Here is a 24,462-nt window from a genome sequence, read left to right as displayed (position 1 = left end):
ATAATTTAATTGATACCATTACATAACTTGCATGTTTGACATTCCAACAAAGGTAAATTCAAGATGGTGGTTTCCAAGACAGACATTTTGTGTAGATATAGATTGCTCATTCTAAACTAACAAAAACAACTTTCAGGTGATACATAAGTGAAAACATAGTTATTAATATTCAATATCTTTGAATAGATCCTCCTAAACTCACTGCCAGGTAGCTAGTGAAAATACAGAATGTATTTTCGGAATAAAATCTAAAGGTTCAAAAGTGAGGCTACTCATAAGATGCCATTCAAACTACATGCATGGGTCCATCACACATGCTACATGAAGGCTATACTGGCAAGAGAGTGCTTATTCCTGTGTATAATCACTGATTTCCAAGTAGGTAGATATGGTCTTGCACACCACTGAATGGTACTTAAGTGCAGGTCTAAATCAGGCCCATTTAAAGGAAATGATGTTTTCCATGTGTGGCCTACATGAATTTCATATAATCCAATGATCCTCCTTAGTGCAGAGAGAATTGTCCACCCTCAAATATTTAGCAGTAGGTTTATTTCAATTCTCAATAAGGTGTACAGTTCAGCAGCAGAAAATGCATCTCTGGGAGCATCCCATCCTTTTTCCTGCATCAGAAGACAGCAGAGATCAAATACGGTTTCATCACATGGGTATTGGCTTTTTGGGGTGCACTCTTCCTTACACAGGGCCAATTCATCCATGTCAACTGTCTTGAGATTGTCCTCAGCGCCATACATCTCTGGAAGTGTGTACATCAAAATAGGGCGTCCTCCTATCACACCATGGCCTGGCTTTACTCTTATGTTGTGCGAATTCCAGGTTGTCACAACTTCATCAAGTTCATCCTACATAAAAAACAGACATAACCTGAGGTTTTATTAATTAAAAAGGTTCCTTATATGAGATATACAGTATGTATATTTCATTTGTTGGAAACATGCCAATATATTTAAATATTTAGGATTAAAAGTGTTATATATAGCCCACTGGCAGGCATACTGTGTGCCAGTACTCTCCAAGCTAATACCTTAAAATATACATAAAATAATATTGAATAATAATATCTAAGCATTGTTTTCACCTGTTTCCTAACATATAGGCCTAATGTATATCCACCTCGTTAGTGTGTTCTGTATGTTGAGTGTTGAATCCACTCGTGTGAGTATCAGTGTGTGACTTTCACAGTTAAATTCTGTAGGCCTATAACTGGGAGGTGGGTAGTCATGAGCTTGCAGGCCTACCTGTACAAGGTTTAGGAAGCAGAATTGGATTAGACTTCTATCCAAGAAATCACCGGAAAAATGTCCATCATATTGGAGGGTTTGGAAAAGGTTGAGCCAAAATTGTGCACTTTGTTTTCTCAAGATTCCCCACCACGATTCAATCCGCTGATTTGCGGTGCTGCGTCCATAGATGAAACTTCGGTCTCCTGCAAAACTATCGGTGTGATTCCTGCGCAGAAAAACAAGCATGTTTTCAACATGCCCATTTTCTGTGCCTCTGTCAGCGCGCAGTCGCTCCGGGCATCCTTCCAAGCGCGCAATGGATGTGATGAAGTAGTCTTCTATTACTTTTGGGTCACTGTTTGTTGTGTAGGCTTCCATCCACACAATGTAGCGACTAAAACCATCAACACAACCATTGATGCCAATGCCGTATGGCTTCAGCTTGTCGTACGAATCCATATGCCATAGCGCGTTGGGACCTTTGTTGTGGTAATGCCTGCGTCTCAGACGCCGCGCTCGCCTGAGCTCCACTCCTTCAGGATCAAACAATTTGATCAATTGTCTTATTGTGTCTTGTGATACAACATATCCTCTCTGTATTGCGCGTAGGTGTAACCATCGATACCCTTGCATCTGTCCATTACCTGCTATTTCAGTTTGCAGGAATGCGGCCACCTCTTCCAAGTTTGTGTGGTTTCTCCTTCTGAACAGACGCAATTTACGGCACAATCTCTTCAAAGTCCTAATACTTATCATCATACTGTGTTTATGTGCTAAAAGAGAAATAATTTCCTTGTTATTAAAACCGATTCTGAAGTATAATTTCACGAGTTCATATAGGCCTTCACAAGGCATTTTGTATTAGATTATAGGTAAAGCTAGTAGTTTGGTTTATAAGTCCGACTGAATTCTTGAAATATCAAGTTTTTCTCAACATTTCGACTTTATTCTCGAAAAAGTATTTCCACTTTATTCTCGACATTTCGACTTTATTCTCAACATTTCGACTTTATTCTCGAAAAAGTATTTCCACTTTATTCTCGACATTTCGACTTTATTCTCAACATTTTGACTTTATTCTCGAAATGCAAAATAAATAAAAAAATCTTCCTCCTTATTTTTCTTTCCTTTGATGTGGCCCTAATGCTCCGTCGTAACATAACACCCCAAATCCCAGAAAAAGTGATTTTTTCATAATATGGGCAATTTAAAAAGCTCAACTCACTTGTTTAAACTCGCTTTTGTCTCATGTTTGTAACTTTGGGTTTTTAAGTCTTTTAATCTTTTATTAGGGCCCGAGCACCGTTAGCGGCGAAGGCCCTATTGAAACTGAAGGAATTATTATTATTCTTTTTTTCTTCCGCGCAATGAATCGCCTTTTTGGGGACCTTACCATACTCAAAAACTCACAAAACTTTGCACACACATTGGGCCTGGTGAAACATTTGATATTTTAAGGGTTTCGGAATAGGCACACAAAAATGGCTCGCTAGCGCCTTAGTAGACATAGACTACCAAAACTTGGTACACATAAACATGTCAAGACGTACAAAAAAGCACATTGGAGCCATACCCTAAACCCAACAGGAAGCCCGCCATTTTGAATTGTAAGTTCGAAATTAGTGCGATTTTGGCCATTTCCACGTCGTACTTTAACAAACTCCTCCTAGAGATTTCATCCGATCAAATTTGGTCTGTGCCATCTTAAGACATTAAAGATGAAAAGTTGTTAAAATAAAAAGTTTTCGTCATAGGGCGTGGGCGTGGCCGTGGCCGTGGCGGGGTGGCCATTTTGTGTGTTTCGCCATCGAAACTGGAAGTGGGTGTAACTTCAGTGTACATTGTCCAGTTGGCTCGAAACCTTTCAGGATTCATAAGAGTCCAGCCCTGATGACATATACATGCCGATATTGACTCAAAGTCATAGCGCCCCCTAGTGGCAACAGGAAGTAGGCCTAAAAGTCAAGGTGCTATACTTTAACGAACTCCTCCTAGAGATTTCATCCAATGGACTTGTTCCATACCATTTCAACACTTTAAAGATGAAAAGTTATTAAAAGAAAAACTTTTCGTCAAACAGTGTGGGCGTAGCGTTGCGGCCATTTCGAGTGTTTAGCGAAGAACGAGAAAGTGGCTGTAACTACAGTGTACATTGTCATATCTGCTTGAAATTTCCCACAATCAACAAGAGTCCAGGCCTGAGGACATCTACAGGCCAGTATTGACTTTTGGTCATAGCGCCCCCCACTGGCAACAGGAAATCAGCCTTATATGACAAACATCATCCGATTTACATGAAACTTAGAATGTGTGGTCTACTTGTGATACTGAGCCGGCCCCTATACTTTAACCACGCCCATGTACTCCGGCCACACCTCCTTGTATGGCTTTTGAACCGTTTAAGGTAGTCTTGTGTGAGGCATCATGGAACTCAGCAGAGAGTTCCCTTTTCATTGGTGACGATTTGCCCCGCCCCCTATGCTTAAGCCACGGCCCTTTCATAACTAATGACCCGTTTCTTGTACACTATTGTGTGAGGTATCATTGAACTCAACAGAGAGTTCAGTTCATGAACCTGGTCATGGTTTGTCCCACCCCCTATGCTTAAGCCACGCCCCCTTTCACAGCTAATGAACTGTATGACGTAGAGTCTTGTGTGAGGTATCATTGAACTCAGCAGGAAGTTCCCTTTTCATTGGTGATGATTTGGTTTGCAGTGTCTGAGTGCCACGCAAATGCACGGTTGCGAGTAGGAAGGAAGGGACACATTGGTTGATGTATCGCAGCGAGAATCGAACCCAGTTCTCCCACACCAAAGGCATTTGCCATATCCACTGCGCCATCACCACCCCATGTATGCTTTAATAAATGAGGCCCCAGGTTGTAATGGTTTTCCCATTTATGCAAACAAAGTGTCGAAGTGCAGCCTGAACCAGTGCTGCTGTACCCACAAAATGAAGCTTGAAATATATATTCAAGATTTAAAATCCTTTATTGATCCCACAATGGGGAAATTCACAATTTTGCAGCAGCAAGGGATAGGGGAAAAAGACCACAAATAAACCAAAAATATAAAGTAAAGAGAATTGATGATAATAATATAATGATCATTTCAAGGCAATACAAGCTTTGAAACAGTGCTTCAACAAACACTGCCCCTATTACTCCACACACTCTTTATCATTCTTTATTATTATTTATTGCAGACCTATTGTAGTGGAGAGCATTATTATCTGCAGGTGTAACCATTTCTGATAATTTATACTCCAAGTTTAAATTAGGAAAAAAATCATTGTCGGTCATATAATCAGTAAAACGTCTGAACATGTGGGCAGCCATGTTCATTTGACATCATGTTTGACATCAAGTATAAATGAATGAACAAAACTGAATTTGAAATTCATTTAGATTTTCCTAAATGTAAGTAGGGAATCTAGAGTTGTCACTTGTAATCAAATGCACCACTATTGTGCCGATTCTCTGTAGTGCTTCAGGCATGTTTGCAGGTTGCAAAGCATAAGGCGCACTGCACTGCCTTTTTGTTGATGATGCCCTGATCAGACCAGTTGCATCTTTTTTTGTTGTTCTTGCTAAGGCAACCAGCGAATCACCTGTCCATAGCCATTTTTCCCACACTGAGTAGATGTTTTTTCAACCCGAGGTGCTTAGGGCACTCCGGCAAAAAACGTAAGTTGCAAGCAAAACGCTTTATTCTCATTTAAGGCAGTACAATTGCTAGTACTCATAATCATTCCTTAGCAAGATACTGCAGCTAGATATGCAGAATTTGAAGTCATTGTTGTTAGGCAACATTGTCAATATCACCCTTCTTAACTGGGCAAAAGCATTTGTCACATGCACACTTTTTACTTTGCTCATGCTTATTACCGAACAGCCAGTACAAATAATGCACTGGACCAGTTCCCACAGACTGTGAGCTTGTACAACTCATGGACATTAGGACAGATATTCTCTTGGTGACTTAGTCATTCTCTTGATCTTTGAAAGTCTCCACATTTCCTCTGCTAATGAACTTGATGCATTGGCGGTAGCAGCTTACAATTCGTGCTTGGCCTAGCTTGAAAGACATGGACATGATGGCCATGCCAACAATGATGAAGAGTGAGGTAAGCATGAAGAACCTAGGGTGATTTGGTACAATGTCACCAAAACCGATGGTAGTGAGTGTGATAAAGCAGAAGTAGTAGGGGTCAAAGCCATGCATTTCTGTTTCCCACAGTGGCAGAATACAACCTACTAAAAAAATGTAGGCAAACACGATGAAAAGAATCAGTACAAAGGGTACATCCAGCATTTCCATTCCATCCCCTAACCCTGTGAAGTCCCAAATGGCACATCCTTTGGGTGATGGTGGCAGTCGGTCTAGCTCTGGGCAAGAGAGGCTCCTGAGCAGTGGGTTCTTTCTAAGTAAATTCTCCCTTGCAAGAATCTTCTCAAAGATCTCTTTGTTGTTTTGGAGCATGATGGAGTTGTGCCGTACATCCGCCTGGCTGTGCAGTACGTGCCGGATGTCGAGGGGTTCACGGACCACAACGTCATCGCTGAAAAAAAAGTTACCGTTCTCCAGAGCCGGGTTGCTTGAGTCCCTTGTCCTCTTCCGAGCCTTCCACGGAGACCAGGTGTGGGAGCGGAGGGTTTTGCAGAGGGTGTGAATGTGCACATAGGCTCTAGACATCAGCATAGCGAGGAAATCTCCCACATCAAGGACGACCAGAAGCATTAAAGGGATGCCCACCATGGCATACAAGACACACACCACCTTACCAGTCATGGTAACCGGATAGATCGCTCCATATCCTGCAACATCAATGGAGAAAATGGACATTTAGGTAACATTAAACATGAGCCACTGTAGGATTTTAAGACATCTGTGGCTTAGCTCAAGTCCTTGTAGGGCAGTGGTTCCCAAACTTTTCCCCTTTTGTAAGGGTTAGGGGTTAGGGTTAGTGTGTGTGTGTGTGTGTTTGTGAGAGAGAGAGAGAGAGAGAGAGGTATGCAACAATCAGCTGTTTTTCCATAAAGGGTTAGCCAACAAGACACAATGTGATCCCACTGGGAGATTGGCAGTCGGCTCCTTAAATTGTGGTCACCACTGCCTATCTTCTTGCCTTTGTTTTGGTAGTTGTAGTGTTTGGTGTGGCTTCATCGTCTACTTTACATCTACCCAGCAGTTCTTTCACAAACTTGTCCATGCTTTTCGAGCATGCATTATTTATTTATATTAAGCCTTGCTGGGCTCCCTCCTGTTATAACTCCTGGGGGCTTGGGAACCACTGTTGTAGGGGATAAACACAATCAAGTACAAAAACACTCAAATTGGACTTGTAACTACAGCGATCACATTTGAGGTTCTGATTAATGGGCCTAGAAATATAACACCATTGCTTTCAGTATTTTTCTCCCAAAACTAAATATTTTGTAATTTCATTTCAAATACTGGAAGATATTAACCACCATTTCTCTAAACCAGTCTTTTATTCTTCATGATCAGTGGATCAAGAGTTTAGACATACAGTTTAGAAGATCTTACATGTACAGTAAAATCTAAATGTATAGCATTTTATCAATCTATAAGCACAATATTTGTTGGTTAACTACACTGTCCTTGCCAACGAGATTGAGGGCAGGGCTGTTTTTCCCTTTATGCATTATAAGCAATTGCAATGGGTCCGCTAACCACCTGGGCTCTGAGTGGTTGTCTTCTTTTTAAGGGAAAAGCTCAACTCTAGTCCAGTCATGGAATGATGACGTAGTACAAGGGAGTTTAGCTTGTCACAGACAAAGCCCCATCACAGACAGGATTCCGTACCAGGCAGTTATGTATGTGTGATGCGGTAGTTAGGGATGTGGTAGACATCATTGTAACTTGTAACTTGTTGTTGAGGGTAATATTGAGTTTGTGAAAACAGCAGTGATCAAGCCTCTTTTAAAAAGTAAAAACTCAGACACCTCAAAAATGCAGAATTATAGGCCCATATTAAAGCCTCCCATTTCTGGGAAAAATCATAGAAAAGGCTGTTTTTCTTTAACTCAGCACCTTCCTGGCACTAAATAACTGTTTTAATGTTTTCCAATCTGGATTTCGACCTCATCACAGCACTGAGACTGCTCTCATGAAAGTAATGAATGACATCTTATTAAATACAGACATTGGAAAAGTCACTGTTCTGCTGGATCTCAGTACTGCGTTTGATACAGTGGACCACAAGATACTGCTAGACAGACCTGAAAACTGGGTAGGACTCACTGGCACAGCCCTTAACTGGTTTGAATCCTATCTGCAGGATAGAGATAGAGAGAATAGATATTATGCGTACGTTGGTCCTTACAAATCTGAATGAACGGTAATGACATGTGAAGTTCCCCAAGGTTCCATTCTTGGTCCAGCCCTCTTGTGTTTATAACCTGTGCTTTATAAATGCTTTGCCTTGTGTGTGAAGGTAAAGAGGGGTGCGGTTCTGATATACTGGAACACTGATGAGCCTTCTCTGTGTCATGAGTCCAACTCAACCAAACACAAGTTACTGAGTACACTCACACACATATTCTATTCTTCTTTGGTGAGACAGGTCAAGGCACATAGTACATACAGTTGTTCACTAGTTGCTAACCAAGTCTACTGGAATATAGGTATAGGCTAAACTGTTGGTGGTAGGGCAACTGAATGTGCAATGGCATTATATGAAACTGCCATCAAGCCAGTGGGACCAACCACCTTAAGCTAGACTCTATGGACAACGTTTCAATTCACGGGATTGTTCCAGTGCCACCGGAGGTTCCGCCGAATGTCCCGCCAGATGTCGCACCAGATGTCCCTCATTTTCGGCTGGATGTCCGTCACCTTCCACTTTCTTTGTGTTGGCGTTCTAAACTCTGGTTGATTCAGGAACCATCCTCTGAGCTAGAACCGACAATCAAATTATATTTCTTTTTTTTTTGGAGTAAAATTCTCATCACACACTCGACAGCCATTTTAATTCCAGAGCTTGCCTCCCTACGTGCACGTTCCACCAAAACAAGTTCCTTCCAGAGGCTATTTTGCGGAGGCACCGCTGCTCCTTCCAGCGCTTAGCGCTGTCCAAGACGATTGTGATTGGTTTAAAATAATGTTAATAAACCAGAGCACGTATTTTTCCAATCCCGGAATGTGTGTGGACTAGCCAGACCTTCCTCCGCAGCACTGTGGAGATAGGTCTGGCAACAGATCTAAGTCTAAGCAGATACAATGTAGGTATAATGGAAAGTCAAGCTGCAGAGTGTCTACTCTTTGCATAGGTGACAGTGATAAGTGATGGCAGGTTAAAGGTACTTTAGGTCAGAGTTAGAGAATGGTGTTGCCTGTCAGAGGGCTCAGTAGATTTATGACGATTATATGATGATAGATTTAACATGAATACTGGGTTTCCATAGGAATCTTCACCCAACCCAATACCACCATGCTAAAAGGCAATGGCAGACAACAATGGATCTACAGTATGCGTTGAAGCCTTGCCGTAAACCCTCATCCTCATCCTCAACCCTCATCATGCTGGTTGTGAGGAGATAAATGAAGTTCCCAACACAGAAGACAATGTGCCTCTAACCTCTAACAACATCTAATAGCTTTTTGTGGTGAGGTGAAAAGCATTGTGTTCTGAGAGTGCCCTCTCCTCAGTGGGTTGTGGGCTTCCTGTTGCTGCTAAGCCATTAGAGGTTTGATGGCTTCTCTTCACCACTTATAATGTATCTAAATGTAAGACTTACTAATGTATCTTCACAAGGTACTTAAACATCAAATAATGTTTCAGATAGATGAAAGCTTCATTAACAAATTATGTTGAACATAAGGACAAATAATTTACAAATTGATCACTAGCAAAGGACATGTTATCACATTTACTGAACATTTTAAGATATATTTTAGCTAGTGGGTTTGAGGTTCCAAGCTTATGCAAAAGTCTACAGTCTGTTTGTGAGAGTCTGTGAGGCTGCACTTAAGCACTGTGCTTCTTTGAGCTAAATGCTATCATGCTGACATTAGCATTACAACTCATCATGAGGACAAGTTATTGACCAAATTTTAAGTTTGTAAGTTTATTTGATTAGGACAATGCACATTAATCAACATTTCTGTAAATGTACCAGTTAGCCAATTTTCAACTGTAGTCCTAACTACCTAGCATGCATGTCTTTATGGTGGAAAGAAACCAGAGCACCTGGAGGAAACCCACGCAAACTCCACACAGAAAGGCCCGGAATGACCTGGATTCGAACCCAGAACCTTCTAGCTGTGAGGTAGAAGTGCTAACCACTGAGCCACCGTGCTGCCTTTGTAGGCTTCAAACTGACTGACCAACTGACTAACATTACCATCCCAAAGAAACAATAAATATGGGTAAATATGTGTTCTAATATCTTTTAATAAAAATGATTATCATATCCTTAGAGTGTTGAGTCCTGAAGGGTAGCTCTAGAAAAGGCCACGTTGCCAGTGTTGTAGTACTCAAGATCAGTCTTGGTTTTGAGACTGGTTTTCAAGACCACCTTTCGAAGGTCTTGGTCTCGTCTAAAAAATCGACCGCATTTTTTCTTCAGCTTGTCATAGTTTCAGACAAAGAGGACTCTGGATTTTATTTTAAAACTGGTCAAAACGACAACTGCAGGGGTATCACTAAATTGCCTGTAACCAGTGTTGTAGTACTCGAGTCTGGACTTAGGACATTTTTCTATTGTCTCGGACTTGTCTTGGACTCGTTGGTATTTGCACTTGGATTTGTATCGGACTCAGACATTGGACTTGCCAAATATTGTAGTTGGTCTCGACCGAGTCCAGCACTACATGCTTTTTTTCTAAAGTAACTTTCTTCCTTAAAACAAAAAACATTGATGAAGCGTGCTTGGTGAGAAAACAGGTATTAGTTTAATTTAAAATCTATCTAGAACAGGCACAGTGGTCACCTGGTATATGCCTGGCTGCCTCATATACCTCAATCATCAGGCATCAATCATTTACATTTTGGCCACAGACACGATGTCAGAGAGCACTTTATACTAGTGCTGTCGCATTAACACGTTAATCGCGATGCGATTAAGGGCTGTGCATAACGCGTTCATTTTTTAAAATTACATTAATCGCATGCCGGCATTGATTAATTTACTTTATACTTCACTCGGCTTCGCGTCATGCCTAACAGGCTACTATTTAGACCCTTTGCCGCACCTTTACTTATCATTAAGCTGCCATACTTCCTCGTAACACATCCAGCTGCTGCAGGCTGCAGGCATGATGGAGAAACACAGCAACACAATTTTGAATGGCGCTTTTTATTTTCCAAAACTTCTGGGCAACTCATTAGACAAGTCAAAAGCCATATGCACATTGTGCATATTGACGTCAAGCTGGAGTTACCACCTACGAGCTAATTAACGTGACTAGGTTGATGCTAGCAGGCTCAGGCAAAGCACTATTTTGGAGATTGCTACTCGCCGACCTGTTGATGAAACCAAATCCCAAAAAATTACTACAGCTCTTGTGAAATGGGTGGCAACTAGCTGCAGACCTGTCAGCATCGTAGAGGACTCGGGTCTTAAAGAAGTACTACGGTTGGCATGTTCTGACCCGTCTTATACATGGCCGTCGAGGGGGACAGTAGTTTCACCTTACACAGCCTGTATGACACGGAGAAAGCAGCCCAACGGGAACTGCTGCAAACGCTGTCTCATTAACCGGTGATCACTGGACGTCAGTGAGTAATCAACATTATTTAGAAGTTACTAAACACTATATTGACTCTGGTAAGGATAGGGATTTTTAGTTTTTTAGTTAGGTACTTGGAGGAGTTGTGCAATAATGACAGATTCACACATTTTTCTTTTGTTTACAGTAAATAAATAAATAATAAACAAATACAAATCTTAAAGGCAAGTTCATAAAGTAACTTTATTTGCATTCATTTGATTCCCAATCAAGATACACTGGTAAAAATTGCTTTCCATTGTTAATATGTACTTAAAAACAGTTCTGAAATGCAAAATAATATAATTTTAATCATGTGATAAAACATGTGATTAATCGCTATTAACTATAGAAATTCAGCGATTAATCGCGATTAAAAAAATGAATAATTTGACAGCCCTACTTTATACTATGGATTCTTCAAGACAAGTAATAAGTTCATGAATAGGAACATATCCATTTTTAGTGACACCTGTGTTGCTGTTATTTACTGCTCTAGCTCCTTAAGTGTCACTGTACCGTCTACGGCACAGATTGTGGCTGTGGCGTCGCTGTAATCTCCATTTATAAACGTTTTTATAACTTTAAAGCATTAAATCTTCAAAATATACAGCCATGCGACACACCAATTTAAAGCTTAAAGTCTCAGGATTCCATTAAGCCCACACACAAAGCATGAGATGATTTACAGCAGTTACACAACTGCTACAAAGTTATAATAAATAAAACAATACAGCGTAAACAGCGCAGCCCGTGTGTAGTGCATCCTTACCTGTTTCCTTGTCCCTTTAGCCACTGCGGGGATTTTTTACCCAAAACTTTTTTTTCTTAAATCCCCAAGAGTCCAAGGAAATGGAATATCCAAGCCATTATATCCAAAACGAGCTGTTCGCCTCACAATCTTGACGTTTCTGGCCGAATCACAACGGGAAATCTCTACACTGTTTTTCATTTCTGCACTTCTAACGCTGCTCGCTTCTCTCCTGAGGGTCCTAGCAACTTGATGTGGGCGTCACTCTATTCCCTGAGTTTTAAGGTTTCCATGGATACCTGGTATAAGCCAATCGGTGCAGGTTTGGCTGTGATACACCAATAAGAAAGCTGAAGTCTCCTCTGACGCGTTTGGGACCACGCGGAAATGATCGACATTAGCTCGGACCAGTTAGATTAAAATGCCCTAAGACCCGCCTACATTTGTAACCAATGAGCAGACAAGAAGATAGAGACCAAATGTGCCGGTGAAATTCTAACCCTGTAATGGCTGGAGCTGTGTCAAAGCAAAAACAGGGCCTCCTATAAGCATTTCACACCCTGTGCAGTTTATAATGACTTATTTCTATATATTTATGTATATAGATATTTCAAGTATGTGTATGATTGATGTGGATGTGTTTGTGTATTTGAGAAGTGTTTTATTTTGTACTTTATTGGCTTTTGTCTTTGCACTTTTCAAATAAAAATCAGAAAAACGCACAGACATATATGTAGAAAGAAATTCATCCATTCCCTCCATTCTAGCCTCTGTAACTCTGTGTCAGTAAGGTCTAGAATCACCCTGACACTTGGAACAAAAACTTGAGAGTGTTTTCTTTCCAGTGATACCAGGCACATCCCTGAGTGTCAAAGTATATGGGAGCTGTACCAATTTTAATTTGGGTATGACATTTAGACCAAAAAGCTTGAAGATTCAAGCGTTTCTTAAGAGGCTAGTCAAGTATTACTATATATAAGTCAACACTGCCTTTGCCAGCTCAACATGCAGCAACTACAGCCCACGGACACCTGCTGTAGTGCTTTCGTAAGTAGCTACATGCAACGCACTGTACTGCCCACAGGGACTAACATGCAGCAACCATATGCCTGTCAGTCCTCAGATATTCCAACTATCCAAAAACAGCTGCCATTTAATAATGAGACACACCAGCACCACAAGGACAAAAGGTGGCCATAATCTTTTTTTAGGATATTGGCTTGTTCAACACATCCGCATACCTAAACAACATTATAGGTTTATAGAGTAATATGTAAGGAGGTTGGTTGGGGGGGCGGATGGGTCAAACACAGGACTTTCACCCAGGAGAGCAGGGTCCCGCTTGTCACGCTTGCTGTAGTCGTTTTTTTCTTTCCTCCCACGTGTCACAGAACCGTACGCCCACCTACGACCCTTTCCTAAACCCAACCGTCCCGTTCTTCCCACGTGTAACGGAACCGTAAGCCCACACACGACCTTTTCCTTAACACAACTGCGTCAAAAGGGACGGCAATAGTCCCGACCAAGCGCCGTTTACTTAAAGCACTAAAGGAGACTTTTAGCATTAATAAGAATGACAAAGGCACCTGACCAAGCATCCATATTTTACGAGATGAGTGTGAGAACGTGTTGCCCCACAAACGCCTAGCAAGATACCATTGAAGTGATCGTTTCTATAAACAGTCTTGTTCCTTTGCCTTTTTTGCCATTTTCAAAATGTTCATTTTATCTGAATCAGATTATTGGTCACAATTCATCTTTTGACTGGTTGGCTTGGTTCTAGGCTTAAAACTCTTTATGAATGAATGGATATATGAATAAATGCCTTTATTGTCATTGCATGCTCACATACATCGAAATGTCTTCTGTAGTCAGGTGTGCTTAACAATCTGCGATGAAGCAGCAAACTGTAGCAGCTTCCAGTGTTTCTCTCACAGAAACAGACTGCAGTCAAGCTCGCCGTCCGTCACTTGCATTTCCGTGGTAACACCAGCCACCGCTAAAGTTGGAGACAGATGCTGGCAGAGCGAAATCTCGGTGACCAGAGCAGACGTAGTAACGTCGCTCGTAAAAACGTCTGATTATTTAAATGAAATGAGCTGTTTTGACCATTGAAGTTGCAAACAATATACACTAGTCCAGAACACAGGACCTTCTTCCTGTATTTACTCTCTTGCTCCTGCCCCAGACACAACCAGCCAATAACGTTCTTGCATGATTTGTAATGACGCATTTTGGTACGCTTGGATTTTTCCAGGTGTGAAACGAAATCAAACCAAAGGGGGGAAAGTTTCCAAACTCATCAACTGATTTGGTCCAAAGCAAACAACCTATATGTGTGAAAATGCCCTTATTCTCAGTGGCTGGTGCTCGTCTGTTTCCATCTGAAATCAATGATGAGCTCTTGAGGTTGTTCACTGTACCATTCTGTTCACTTGCAGACCTTGTCTCTGTAGGCTGTCTCATCGCCATTCGAGGTAAGTCCCACACTGTTGAGTCATCTGCAAATTTTGGGATTGAATTTGTGGGGTATGTAGGTCTGCAGTCATAAGAATATATAAGCATGTAATGAACCATCAATGGAGATATTGAATGGGGAAAATCACTTTCGGAACCAGAGCTGTTCAAAAAGTGGGTCATCACTGTTGAGCTTCTGAACTTCTGCTATGTGGACAGCGTAGAGCTTAACTTGCACAGCAGCTGGATTCTTGTGATTTCAGGAGATCAAGTGAGAATCGATCATATATCATACAAAAATAGTCTTCTTTCTGGCCACCTGATGAATGTAAGTCCAATATTCACTCTCTTTTAGCTCTGCCTTTTTCCCTAACTCCTGGAAAAACATATCACATTCTTCAGCTGCTAAATGCTCATTATGTCTAGTCATTATTTGTGTCTGTCTGCCATTTGGTGCTGAGCAGGTAGTGGGTTTATCAGAGCTTTCTCGCTGTAAACAGCTGCCGGCTGCTGCTGAAAACAAGGAGAGTGGGGAAAGTGAACCAACAGCGAAGCTGCAAGTCAGAAAACCAAAATACTGAGCTGAAACACGCTAAAACTCTTCATGGAGATAGTCTTGCATTGCAGCGCAGTGGAGGAAGGTCAGATAGTCTAGCTAGCTGTCTGGATTTACCCTGCAGAGATCTGAGGAGCAGTTAACCATAGTCCTCACAAATCCACCAGAGTTTAGAATCCCAACACAAAAAAAGAGGAAGGTAACGGACATCCGGCCTAAAATGAGGGACACAATTTCTGGCGGCCCCTGAACAATCCCAGTCGTCGATATAGACTACATGGAGGTAAGAGGAGCTACATAGTTGGTGATAATTCTCAATGGTTTCATCACTATTAGTGGCACCTTTCAGTTGATTAATTAGGGCTGTCAATCGATTAAAAAATGTAATCTAATTAATGACATACTCTGTGATTAATTAATCGAAATTAATCGCATACATAATTAACGGTGCCTGAACCAATACTTTTTAAGAAAGTAAAAAAAGAAAAGAAAAAAAAAGGGTACTAAACAACAGTCGGTGACATTAAAGAACAGCTTGTTTATTGCTAAGGCCATATGGTCAAAATTAAATGATTTAATAATAATGTATAACAATAACTTATTTCACTAGTAAATTGCTGTTGAACGACAAAAACAACCACCAGATGGGAAAAGGACATTTACGATAACTTCAAATGCACCACGAGGATGTAGTTTACCAGTTTCATTGAACGCACCGTCTGTGTTGTTTCTCCGACGGCAACTGCAGATTGTTACATCCTGGTGTTGAATCCTCTACAGTAAAACACAGTCACACTTTACACCGTTTAGAGTTAGCTGTCAGCATTTTAACCGTGTTTAATCCAGCTACTAGCTAGCGGTAGGTTAACGTTAGCTGCTGTCGAGTATAGTGTTAACTAGCTAGCGGTAGGCTAACGTTAGCTGCTGTTGAGTATAGTGTTAACTAGCTAGCAGTAGGCTAACGTTAGCTGCTGTTGAGTATAGTGTTAACTAGCTAGCGGTAGGCTAACGTTAGCTGCTGTTGAGTATAGAGCGCAACAGTCCCGCCCACAGCGGGTTCCGGAAGTAAAAAATACAACGCAATTTCTCCATTGACAGTTGCAGTATAAGCCCTGAAATCGTAACCGTCGATGGTAGACTTAAAACCAGCTTGCTGACATGACTAAGCGATTGTATATGCTCATATAGACGCCAAAAATCATGGGGCACTAACCTTGTTTAGAGATAAATGTCTTTTATTCGTGATGTCTTGGATAAGTACTTCATTACCCACAATCGTGAACAATCCCACAATCCCACAGTGATGCCTCTGATTGGTGGAACTCATGCTGGTGATGAGGGGGGGAGGGGGAGCTCAAGCCCCCAGGAAGAGCGTCAAGTCTAAAAGCCACCATGGGCTTAGCGGATAACGGTGGTACTGCACCCCATGGCCCAGAACGACTTTTCACATAGACTTTGCATGGCGAAAGAAACGTCTATATTTCAGCGGATAATTTGTTTCTGGGTATATCAACTTACCAGCCCGAACACTGAAAGGGTCCTTGTTTAAAACGTTACGTTTTTAATATTTTTAACATTCACTAGAAGCGAATCCAGAATTATTAAATTTGGCATGATGAACGCGCATAGTGGACTGCGCCCGCCCGCTCACATGACTGTTCTCCCGAGCTCATGTAGCTAGCTGTAATAATGGATATAGCTAATGGTTGTAATTCACCATGTGTTCTATGAATACGTCCATGGTATTATCTTATGAAGTCATGATACATCCCAGGGATGTATGTATGTAGCTGCTGTAAAGCCTGTTAGCTACGTGGATGTAACGTCATTAGCGTTTCCCAAACTGGCGGGCTATCGGCTAGCTAGCTAGTTGCTAACATCAGGGGTAGCTAGCATGGCTGTATTAAGATCTATACATAGCTAGCTATATGCCTACATAACGTTACTACAGACATAGTGATTACATCGCCTTGGTTCTCTCTTATGATACATCCGAGGGCTGTATGCTGTAAAGCTTGTAACGTGGATGAGAGCTGAAGCCATGGATGAGCTCTGTTCACAAAACTGCAGGCTAACAGCTAGCTAGCGCTAGTTAGTAGGTAGCTAGCTAGTAGCACAACATAATTATTAAATCTCCTTGGTTGTCTAGCTAAATACATCTATCGTTTATTTAGCTAAGCATGTAAACGATCGGGAACAACGAAAACAATGTTTAACGTTAGTGAATATTTTAGACAATGAAAACGGCGAGTTCATGAGTTCGCCACTTGTAAGAGACACGACAGAGAAGCTCATGAACGCGCATGTTGCTACCGGTTGCTACGACAACGCAAACAAATTGTTGCTAGTGCGCATGCCCATCGTGAGCCAACCAGCGTTATGAGCCAACAATGCGGAAGAGCCGAGCTCCATGTTTGCTTTATGCGCTTTTGAGCACTCTCATTGGAACGTACGGGGCTTCCCGCCGAACACTGTATCCAGTTCTCTTAATACATCCATGGGGGAGCTGCCTGCACGATCCGTCACGAGGATTTACCAAGGGGGTAAGCTTCACTTCAGAGCTCGAATCTCCTATGGCGCCATTTTGATGCTACAAAGCGATCACCCCCCGTTAGCATTCCATTGACTGCCATTCATTTTGACGTCACTTTGACAGCGAATAACTTTACATCTGAAGCATTTAAAGACTTTATTGTCCATTGTTTATTTCTAAAGAAACACGACAATGTATAAAAGGCTCCATTACCTTGTACCTCACGTTATGGCTCCGTAGTATACGTTTTTGTAAAAATAGGCTAACTATTGTGTCATAACCACGCGACTTACTGTTGCATAGTAGAGGAATTACTGTATAGTACAGGAGAAGCTCGCAGGCAGTTTGGACTTACATTAGCTGTTTAAGTTTAATTACTTATGTTAACTAGCATTTTAGTTAGCAATAATTAGCCTGTGTCCATGTTATCTCCTTACATATACCTACGCTCTCGTTCTCTGCAAGATTGGGAATGATTGAGATTTCTCTTGGCACAACTACCAGAAGACTTCCAACTTTCAGACACGTTGCTCACGTCACATTTATGTTGTTTCTCTCAGTTGGAGGCTGCGCAGTAACGCTCAGCGCTCACCGGAAAAGTGCTTCTAAAGGCCTTCACTGGTCTCCGTCCAGAGCAACGGGATCTGTTGGTCCATTCTATATACAGTCTATGGGATTTACCAAGGGGGTAAGCTTCTCCTCGGACCGCAAACCTCCAATGGCGCCATTTTGATGCTAATAAGCCATCACCTCCCGTTAGCATTCCATTGACTGCCATTCATTTTGGCGCCACTTTGACAGAGAATAACTTTACATCTGAAGCGTTTAAAGACTCTATTTGTCCATTGTTTATTTCTAAAGAAACACGACAATGTATAAAAGACTCCATTACCTTGTACCTCACGTTATGGCTCCGTAGCAGACGTTTTTGTAAAAATAGGCTAACGTTTGTGTCATAACCACGTGACTTACTGTCGCATAGTAGAGGAATTACCGTATAGTACAGGAGAAGCGCGCAAGCAGTTTCGTCTCACATTAGCTGTTTAAGTGTAATTACTAATGTTAACTAGCATTTTACTTAGCAATAATTAGCCTGTGTCTATGTTATCTCCTTACATATACCTATGCTCTCCGTCTCTGCTAGATTGGGAATGATTGAGATTTCTCTTGGCACAGCTACCAGAAGACTTACAACTTTCAGACACGTTGCTCACGGTACATTTACGTCGTCTCTCTCAGTTTGCAGCTGCGCAGTAACGCTCAGCCATCACCGGAAAAGTGCTTCTAAAGGCCTTTACTGGTCTCCGTCCAGAGACACGGGATCTGTTGTTCCATTCTTATATACAGTCTATGGGATTTACGACACAGCACGAATCACGATCAATTCCATGCTTCTGAGGTTAGCCTCCACCGGGAAGCTAACATTAGTTTAGCTAACAGCTAATTCGGCTAACCGCTAGCTGACAGCTTGATTCAGTCTAAAATAACGTTAACTCAAACTTAACACTGGGTAAAGCCGGCTACATAAGCCGTTATATATGTTAACGGTTATTTTCAGGTTTTATTTTGAGGGTCTTTTAAAGTTATTACATGCTGTCTAAGCTAGCGGTTAACCGAATTAGCTGTTAGCTAAACTAACGTTAGCTTCCTTTGTTCAGTGGTGCGCGGTGGTTTATGGGATGAGTAGTTCCTTCGTTCTGAGATGACGATATGTACACAGTGTTGTACCTTTGACTTTTTTTGAATTTTCTGTTCGTTTTTTCACTCGAAATGATACGTTGTATGTTTATGAATCACGTCCCATCTGGTTAGCCTAAGGCATGGTCTAAAAGTTTTTATATACGGATTTTTCCTGACGTTTATGGGAAAATGAATGGGAATTTTACTTCCGGAACCCAAGGTCTCTCGGACGAGGGGCGGGACAGTTGAGGTCTATAGTGTTAACTAGCTAGCGGTAGGCTAACGTTAGCTGTTGTTGAGTATAGTGTTAACTAGTTAGCGGTAGGCTAACGTTAGCTGCTGTTGAGTATAGTGTTAACTAGCTAGCGGTAGGTAGGCTAACGTTAGCTGTGGTTGAGTATAGTGTTAACTAGCTAGCGGTAGGCTAACGTTAGCTGCTGTTGAGTATAGTGTTAACTAGCTAGTAGCTGGTAGATTTGCTACACTCACCAGCCAAAAAAACAATGGTACTCTATTGAGTGGCTGGTGAAATTTGAACATTGAATAGCCATTCGGCTGGTGGACGAAAAAGTGAATTTTGAACCCTGAGGCTAACGTTAGCTGCTGTTGAGTATAGTGTTAACTAACGTCCCGTGCAGCGGTGTTTGTGTTGCCGTCTGTTTCAGAGCATCAGAGAGAAGAGCAGACATATCAGTGGCACCAGATTTCGGTAGCCAGGGTTGGCAGGAAGAAGATTTTTACAGTAAATGTTCCAATTAATGATCCAGGCAGCACATTCTCATCTCCCTCCTTCATTTTACAGTCCAATGGTGGCTAGAACGGCTCCGGGTCAAACGTCAATATGGAATGGATTAATCTGCGTTACTTTTTTTAACGCGTTATTTTTTCTCAGATTAATTAATCGAAATTAACGCGTTATTTTGACAGCCCTACTATTAATAAATCAATATTGACTAGTGCAGCAGTAGAATTTGCTGGTTTTACCTCTATGTAGTTTAACTTATCATCTGTCAGGGCTCTACTTTCCCTCGACTGGGGCAAGGAGAGATTGATTAGATATTATGGGATGATGATGCCCAGGATGAAAGTTTGCTCAGCTCCCCTCACCCTCCTCCAATCAAACAGTTACTGGTTTGATCCAGGTTTACAAGGAAAGTAAATGAAAGTTCCAACAGTTGTCAAGTACAGTATATTTGGTAAAAAAGCTTTTAATTGTGCAGCACCATCTGCATGGAATCAGCTTCAGAATGAACTACAGTTGAAAGAGTTGGTCTCATTTTATTCTTTTAAAGGCTTTTTAAAGGATCTTGCAGAAAGGCAGTCTGTCTGTCATTGCTTTTAAATCAATTTAGGACTCTGATTTTTTATGATGACATTGTTGTTTGAATATGATGAGTGAAAGTGTGTCTATATTTTTTACTCGTTATTGTCTTTGTATTTATTTGAAACCACGCTGCTGCCACTTGCCAGGACACTCTTGTAAAAGAGATTCGTAATCTCAAGGAGTTTTTTTATCCTGGTTAAATAAAGGTTTGAATGAATGAATGAATGAATTTCTATGACCAAAACCAGACTCTCTGACACGTATACACATGGCTGACTGCTTGTCACACGTTGCCTAAACCTCAGTGATATGTAGTGAGCACACAGTCATTAGCACCAAACTGCACCGGACCACAAGTAACACAGACCGCAATGGAGAAAACCTCTAACAGAGATAAAAGACAAGTCTGTACTCACTCAACATCACTCAGGCTGCTTTCTAAACGCCTAACAAGTGATGTTTCAGTGCAGTTTGGTCATCTGACCTCAGGCTGTTTTACTAAGTGAGAGTTCCAAGTTCATAAGGTGTAAACACAACATTTCTCCTGAAAAAAACTAAGCAACATATGATATTCATGTTTAAACCCACATAACATATATTCACACCCAAACCATAAACAAAACATCATTAAAACACTAACAATAGAACAGGAAGAGTCCATAACACTGTCCCATGAGCCTATGAGCTTCTGCTGGCTGCTACAATATGAAATCAACAAATATTATTTTAAAAGCAAAAGTGTTACTCGTCTTATTTAAACATGACTTAAAAGATTATGTTTCATCCTCAAACATTACATTTTGGCCTCCACATATCATTTCCACCGATCTCCACAATTGAGAGCGATTTTAGAAGCGTGATGTCATACATTCTTTACAGAACACAGGTATGCATCATGTATGCGATATGCGCTTATTTTATTAAATGTATCAATCCACACTGACCCTGTGAGACGAAGACCCCCACGCTTTTTTTACACTTCAGGTCTATATCTGCACAGACTTTTTTAAATCACACAAATATGTGTGTGTTTTGATTTAACCGTTTCTACATTGATTGATCAAGGCTTCCAGTCTATCTGTGAACTTGCCTCTCATTCACTAAGGCGTAAATAAGTGGGCGGTAAATAAGATTTAGTTTGGAATTAAGATAGTCAGATTATTATTTTTTCCCCAGTTAATTTGGCTCATTAATTTGGAACAGTCAGTTTCCCTGGAACTACTTGGTAGGTGTCCTATATCACTTTTTAATGAACACCCTGCAGCCAATAACAACCAAGTATTCCCCAAGACCATTATAGATAGATAGATAGATAGATAGATAGATAGATAGATAGATAGATAGATAGATAGATATCCCAGCAAGGAAGGGGAACACTATATGTAACGGCCAAATTGGAAAATATAAATACACAAAACAATTAAATCAAGATGAAACTAAATTTAAAATACTAATCCCTGGAATTTAAATTAATCAGAAATAAAATGAACAGATAAATGGAGAAGATACTAAATCGACAGGAGTTACAGCCACACTCAAAGGAGGGGCAACTGGAAGGAAGGAAATGGCCCAAAACCTCATTAAAACACAGCAAAGGAAATGAGAGTGGGCTTGTCCACTTAGTAACATGGTTACTGTCCTACACTGAAGCCCAGGCTGCGTTTTGTTGGTAATACATATGTTGATTAGATGCCCCCCAGGATGCTTCTTCTCTCCCTGACTGACATCAGGTAACTGAAGGGGAGACTGCCGGATGCTCGTGCCCCACCCTCCCACCGAGCCTCATTTCAGCAGTGAATAGCAACCTAAGCACTTCTACATTTCTACACTGATACACAGGCCGTTTTACATGCATTAGAGGCACTCCATTGGGGGGATGGGGTTTCTTCTGCCTTCCCAACCCACTGCTTGCTTCTTCCTTTTTTCTTTCGGACAGTCACCCAGCCTCCCTGGCTTCCCAGCTGCTGCCAGGGGACAGAAGCTATATTAGGTCAGCACTGGGAGCTAAGTTACGAATTTCTCTGGTACAGAGCCACACTTCCAACACGGCAAATAAACTACAGCTATTACATTTACAATGATCACTGTAGGAGGCAAAGGTATAGCTAAACATTTGACACAGTGATCAACAGAAAGCCGGAGAGAGCGAGAGGGAGAGAGTGATATGCCATACTGAATAGTGTGTAAGAACTGTGGGATTAGCTGCAATGAAGAATATGACAAAATCAACTGCGTTGAGCTTCTGAAGCAAGACGCTATCAACAGAGGCATTCCCAAGAGGAAATACGCAATAAGCTTCCTGCAGCATGTCAGCCACGCAGGAGGCAGGACAGCCAAGCCGGCGCAGCCACTTTCATTGGTTATGACGGAAGCTAAGTTTGGCAGCAGCCGCTCCATGAAAGTTCCGCATATGTTATATCCAATTATGTGTTCAGTGCCAGCCTGTCAGACTGGCGATCATATCACCTATCGGCGATCTTGAGTATCCATGATTTTTTCAATTTGAAAATAGAAGCGATCGCCAAAGCTTATTGGCTAGCATTACTTTACTCTGTTGGCGTTCTCTTTCAACATTTCTCACCACAGCTGAGCTGTTTAACTCATGACTGGTCTGGACTGTTTGGATGATGACAATGAGAGTACAGCAGCCTGTGGCTGCCAATAACAGTTTACATTTGTAAGCAGTTAAAAAGACCTGTTTGTGAAAGGTTCTGTTTATTTGTTACTGTTCATATAAAAACTGCTTCTGCTAGTTATTTCCATATCCATATTTAGTGATTCTGAATTTCTTAAGCTAAATAAAGTTTTTAAAGAGGCCTCTTGGATCAGCTGGAAAATGCATCGTCACAAAGCTGAAAACAGGGCTATTCTGATACCATGAGAAGTTGACTTTTTAGAGATATGTAGTTCTCAAAGTAGCAGGGTCTTATTGGTCACGATGTCTCATTCTCTGAGACTAAAGGGGGGGGGGCACCGGACCCTCCTGGTGCCCCCTTCTAGCCCCGCCCCTGTATCAAAGGATCTGAATACTTCTTCCACCTCTGTACAGTACATCCACTGTACATCACAGCCACCAACCTGCAGTAGCTATGCTCATCCTGTTGACTTACCAACGGTTGTGAATACAGTGCAGCAGAAGAACATGGAGCCAAAGAAATCCCATTTGTCAGGTTCCTGGAGCCATATGGACTGGAACTTATCCATCTGATCCGCCACTCCATCCAAGATGTGTTGCTGTGTGTTGGAGGCATTATCTGGAAATTAAAAAAAATAAACATTTATTTATTTAGTAGAAAACAAATTAATATTGACATAGTTGGTTAACGCGATGTGACAAGGACATACTCATGCCTAGGTCCAAATCCATGCATCAGCATTAGAATGGCAAGAAAATATACTACAAACTAGTTACAGACTGAATCCAACATAAAAGAGTTTGAACAGTGTTGCCCAGAGATAGCAAACAGACAGTAGTGGCCACTTACTGGTCAGGTTCTGGACGGTGGTGATAATCTGAGCCAGGAAGCGTTGGTACTCCGGCGGGCGGTCGCTCTCGCTATTTCCTTCAATGTACCAGAACATGAGCGCGCCCAGCGCCGCGTACGCGACCAGAGACAGACACAGCAGCAGGTGAGGAAAGAGCCTCCAGGAACGCCACGCGCACTTTCTTAACTCGTCCTTAACTCCTTTTCTTTTCCTTATTGCCATTGACATCTTCTCCTTCTTCTCCTTCTTCTTCTTTTTCCTCCGCCGCCGTCCCTTCCAGCGCAGCTACAGTCCCGTGGAGAGCTCGTGCGTCTGGCAGCGCGGCTGTCTGCTCCAGCACTGCGCACGGATGCTGCTGAGCCAGGGAACACCCCACACCCACAGCACCCGCACCCGCATCACGAGGCCCCCGGGAGTCCGTAATTGACTCTGTAGTCTTTTACTCCATTCTCGTCCTACACCACCACCGTCAGCATTAGACCAAAGACTAGTATGATGCATTATATTCCAATCCAAATAGAGGATTTTTTTTTTGTTAATACTGAATTAAAATAAAGCTGCAGTTGAGTGCCATTGGTGGAACTGCTCATAGTTCTACACACTGTCAGAACCCAAAAGGTATTTTCTTTAACCTTTATTTATTCTGGGGAGGTTCACTGAGAGCCTTTCTTTTGCAGGAACGCCCTTTCACACAG

The 24,462-nt window shown here is 41.6% G+C and overlaps 1 protein-coding gene across 1 annotated transcript; it reads right to left on the bottom strand.

Moving 5' to 3' along the window:
- Window positions 1-4,217: 4,217 nt before the first annotated feature.
- kcnk18 (potassium channel, subfamily K, member 18) lies at window positions 4,218-24,236 on the bottom strand. Its single transcript, XM_031300411.2, has 3 exons — window positions 23,767-24,236; window positions 23,392-23,535; window positions 4,218-6,062 (listed from the first exon to the last, which is right to left on the bottom strand). Exons 1-3 carry the CDS (start codon window positions 23,993-23,995, stop codon window positions 5,227-5,229), a joined length of 1,209 nt encoding a protein of 402 aa, XP_031156271.1. The 5' UTR covers window positions 23,996-24,236; the 3' UTR covers window positions 4,218-5,226.
- Between the last annotated feature and the right edge of the window lie 226 nt (window positions 24,237-24,462).

The sequence above is a fragment of the Sander lucioperca genome, chromosome 7 (assembly GCF_008315115.2).
Source record: "Sander lucioperca isolate FBNREF2018 chromosome 7, SLUC_FBN_1.2, whole genome shotgun sequence".
NCBI lineage: Eukaryota > Metazoa > Chordata > Actinopteri > Perciformes > Percidae > Sander > Sander lucioperca.
This window is presented reverse-complemented; position numbering and strand designations above follow the sequence as displayed.

Coding starts and splice junctions, on each gene's coding strand:
- kcnk18 (XM_031300411.2), bottom strand. CDS start 23,995: ATGTCAATGGCAATAAGGAAAAGAAAAGGAGTTAAGGACGAGTTAAGA. Junction 23,536..23,766: donor CACCGTCCAGAACCTGACCA/GTAAGTGGCCAC, acceptor TTTAATTTCCAG/ATAATGCCTCCAACACACAG. Junction 6,063..23,391: donor CACTGTATTCACAACCGTTG/GTAAGTCAACAG, acceptor TTGATGTTGCAG/GATATGGAGCGATCTATCCG.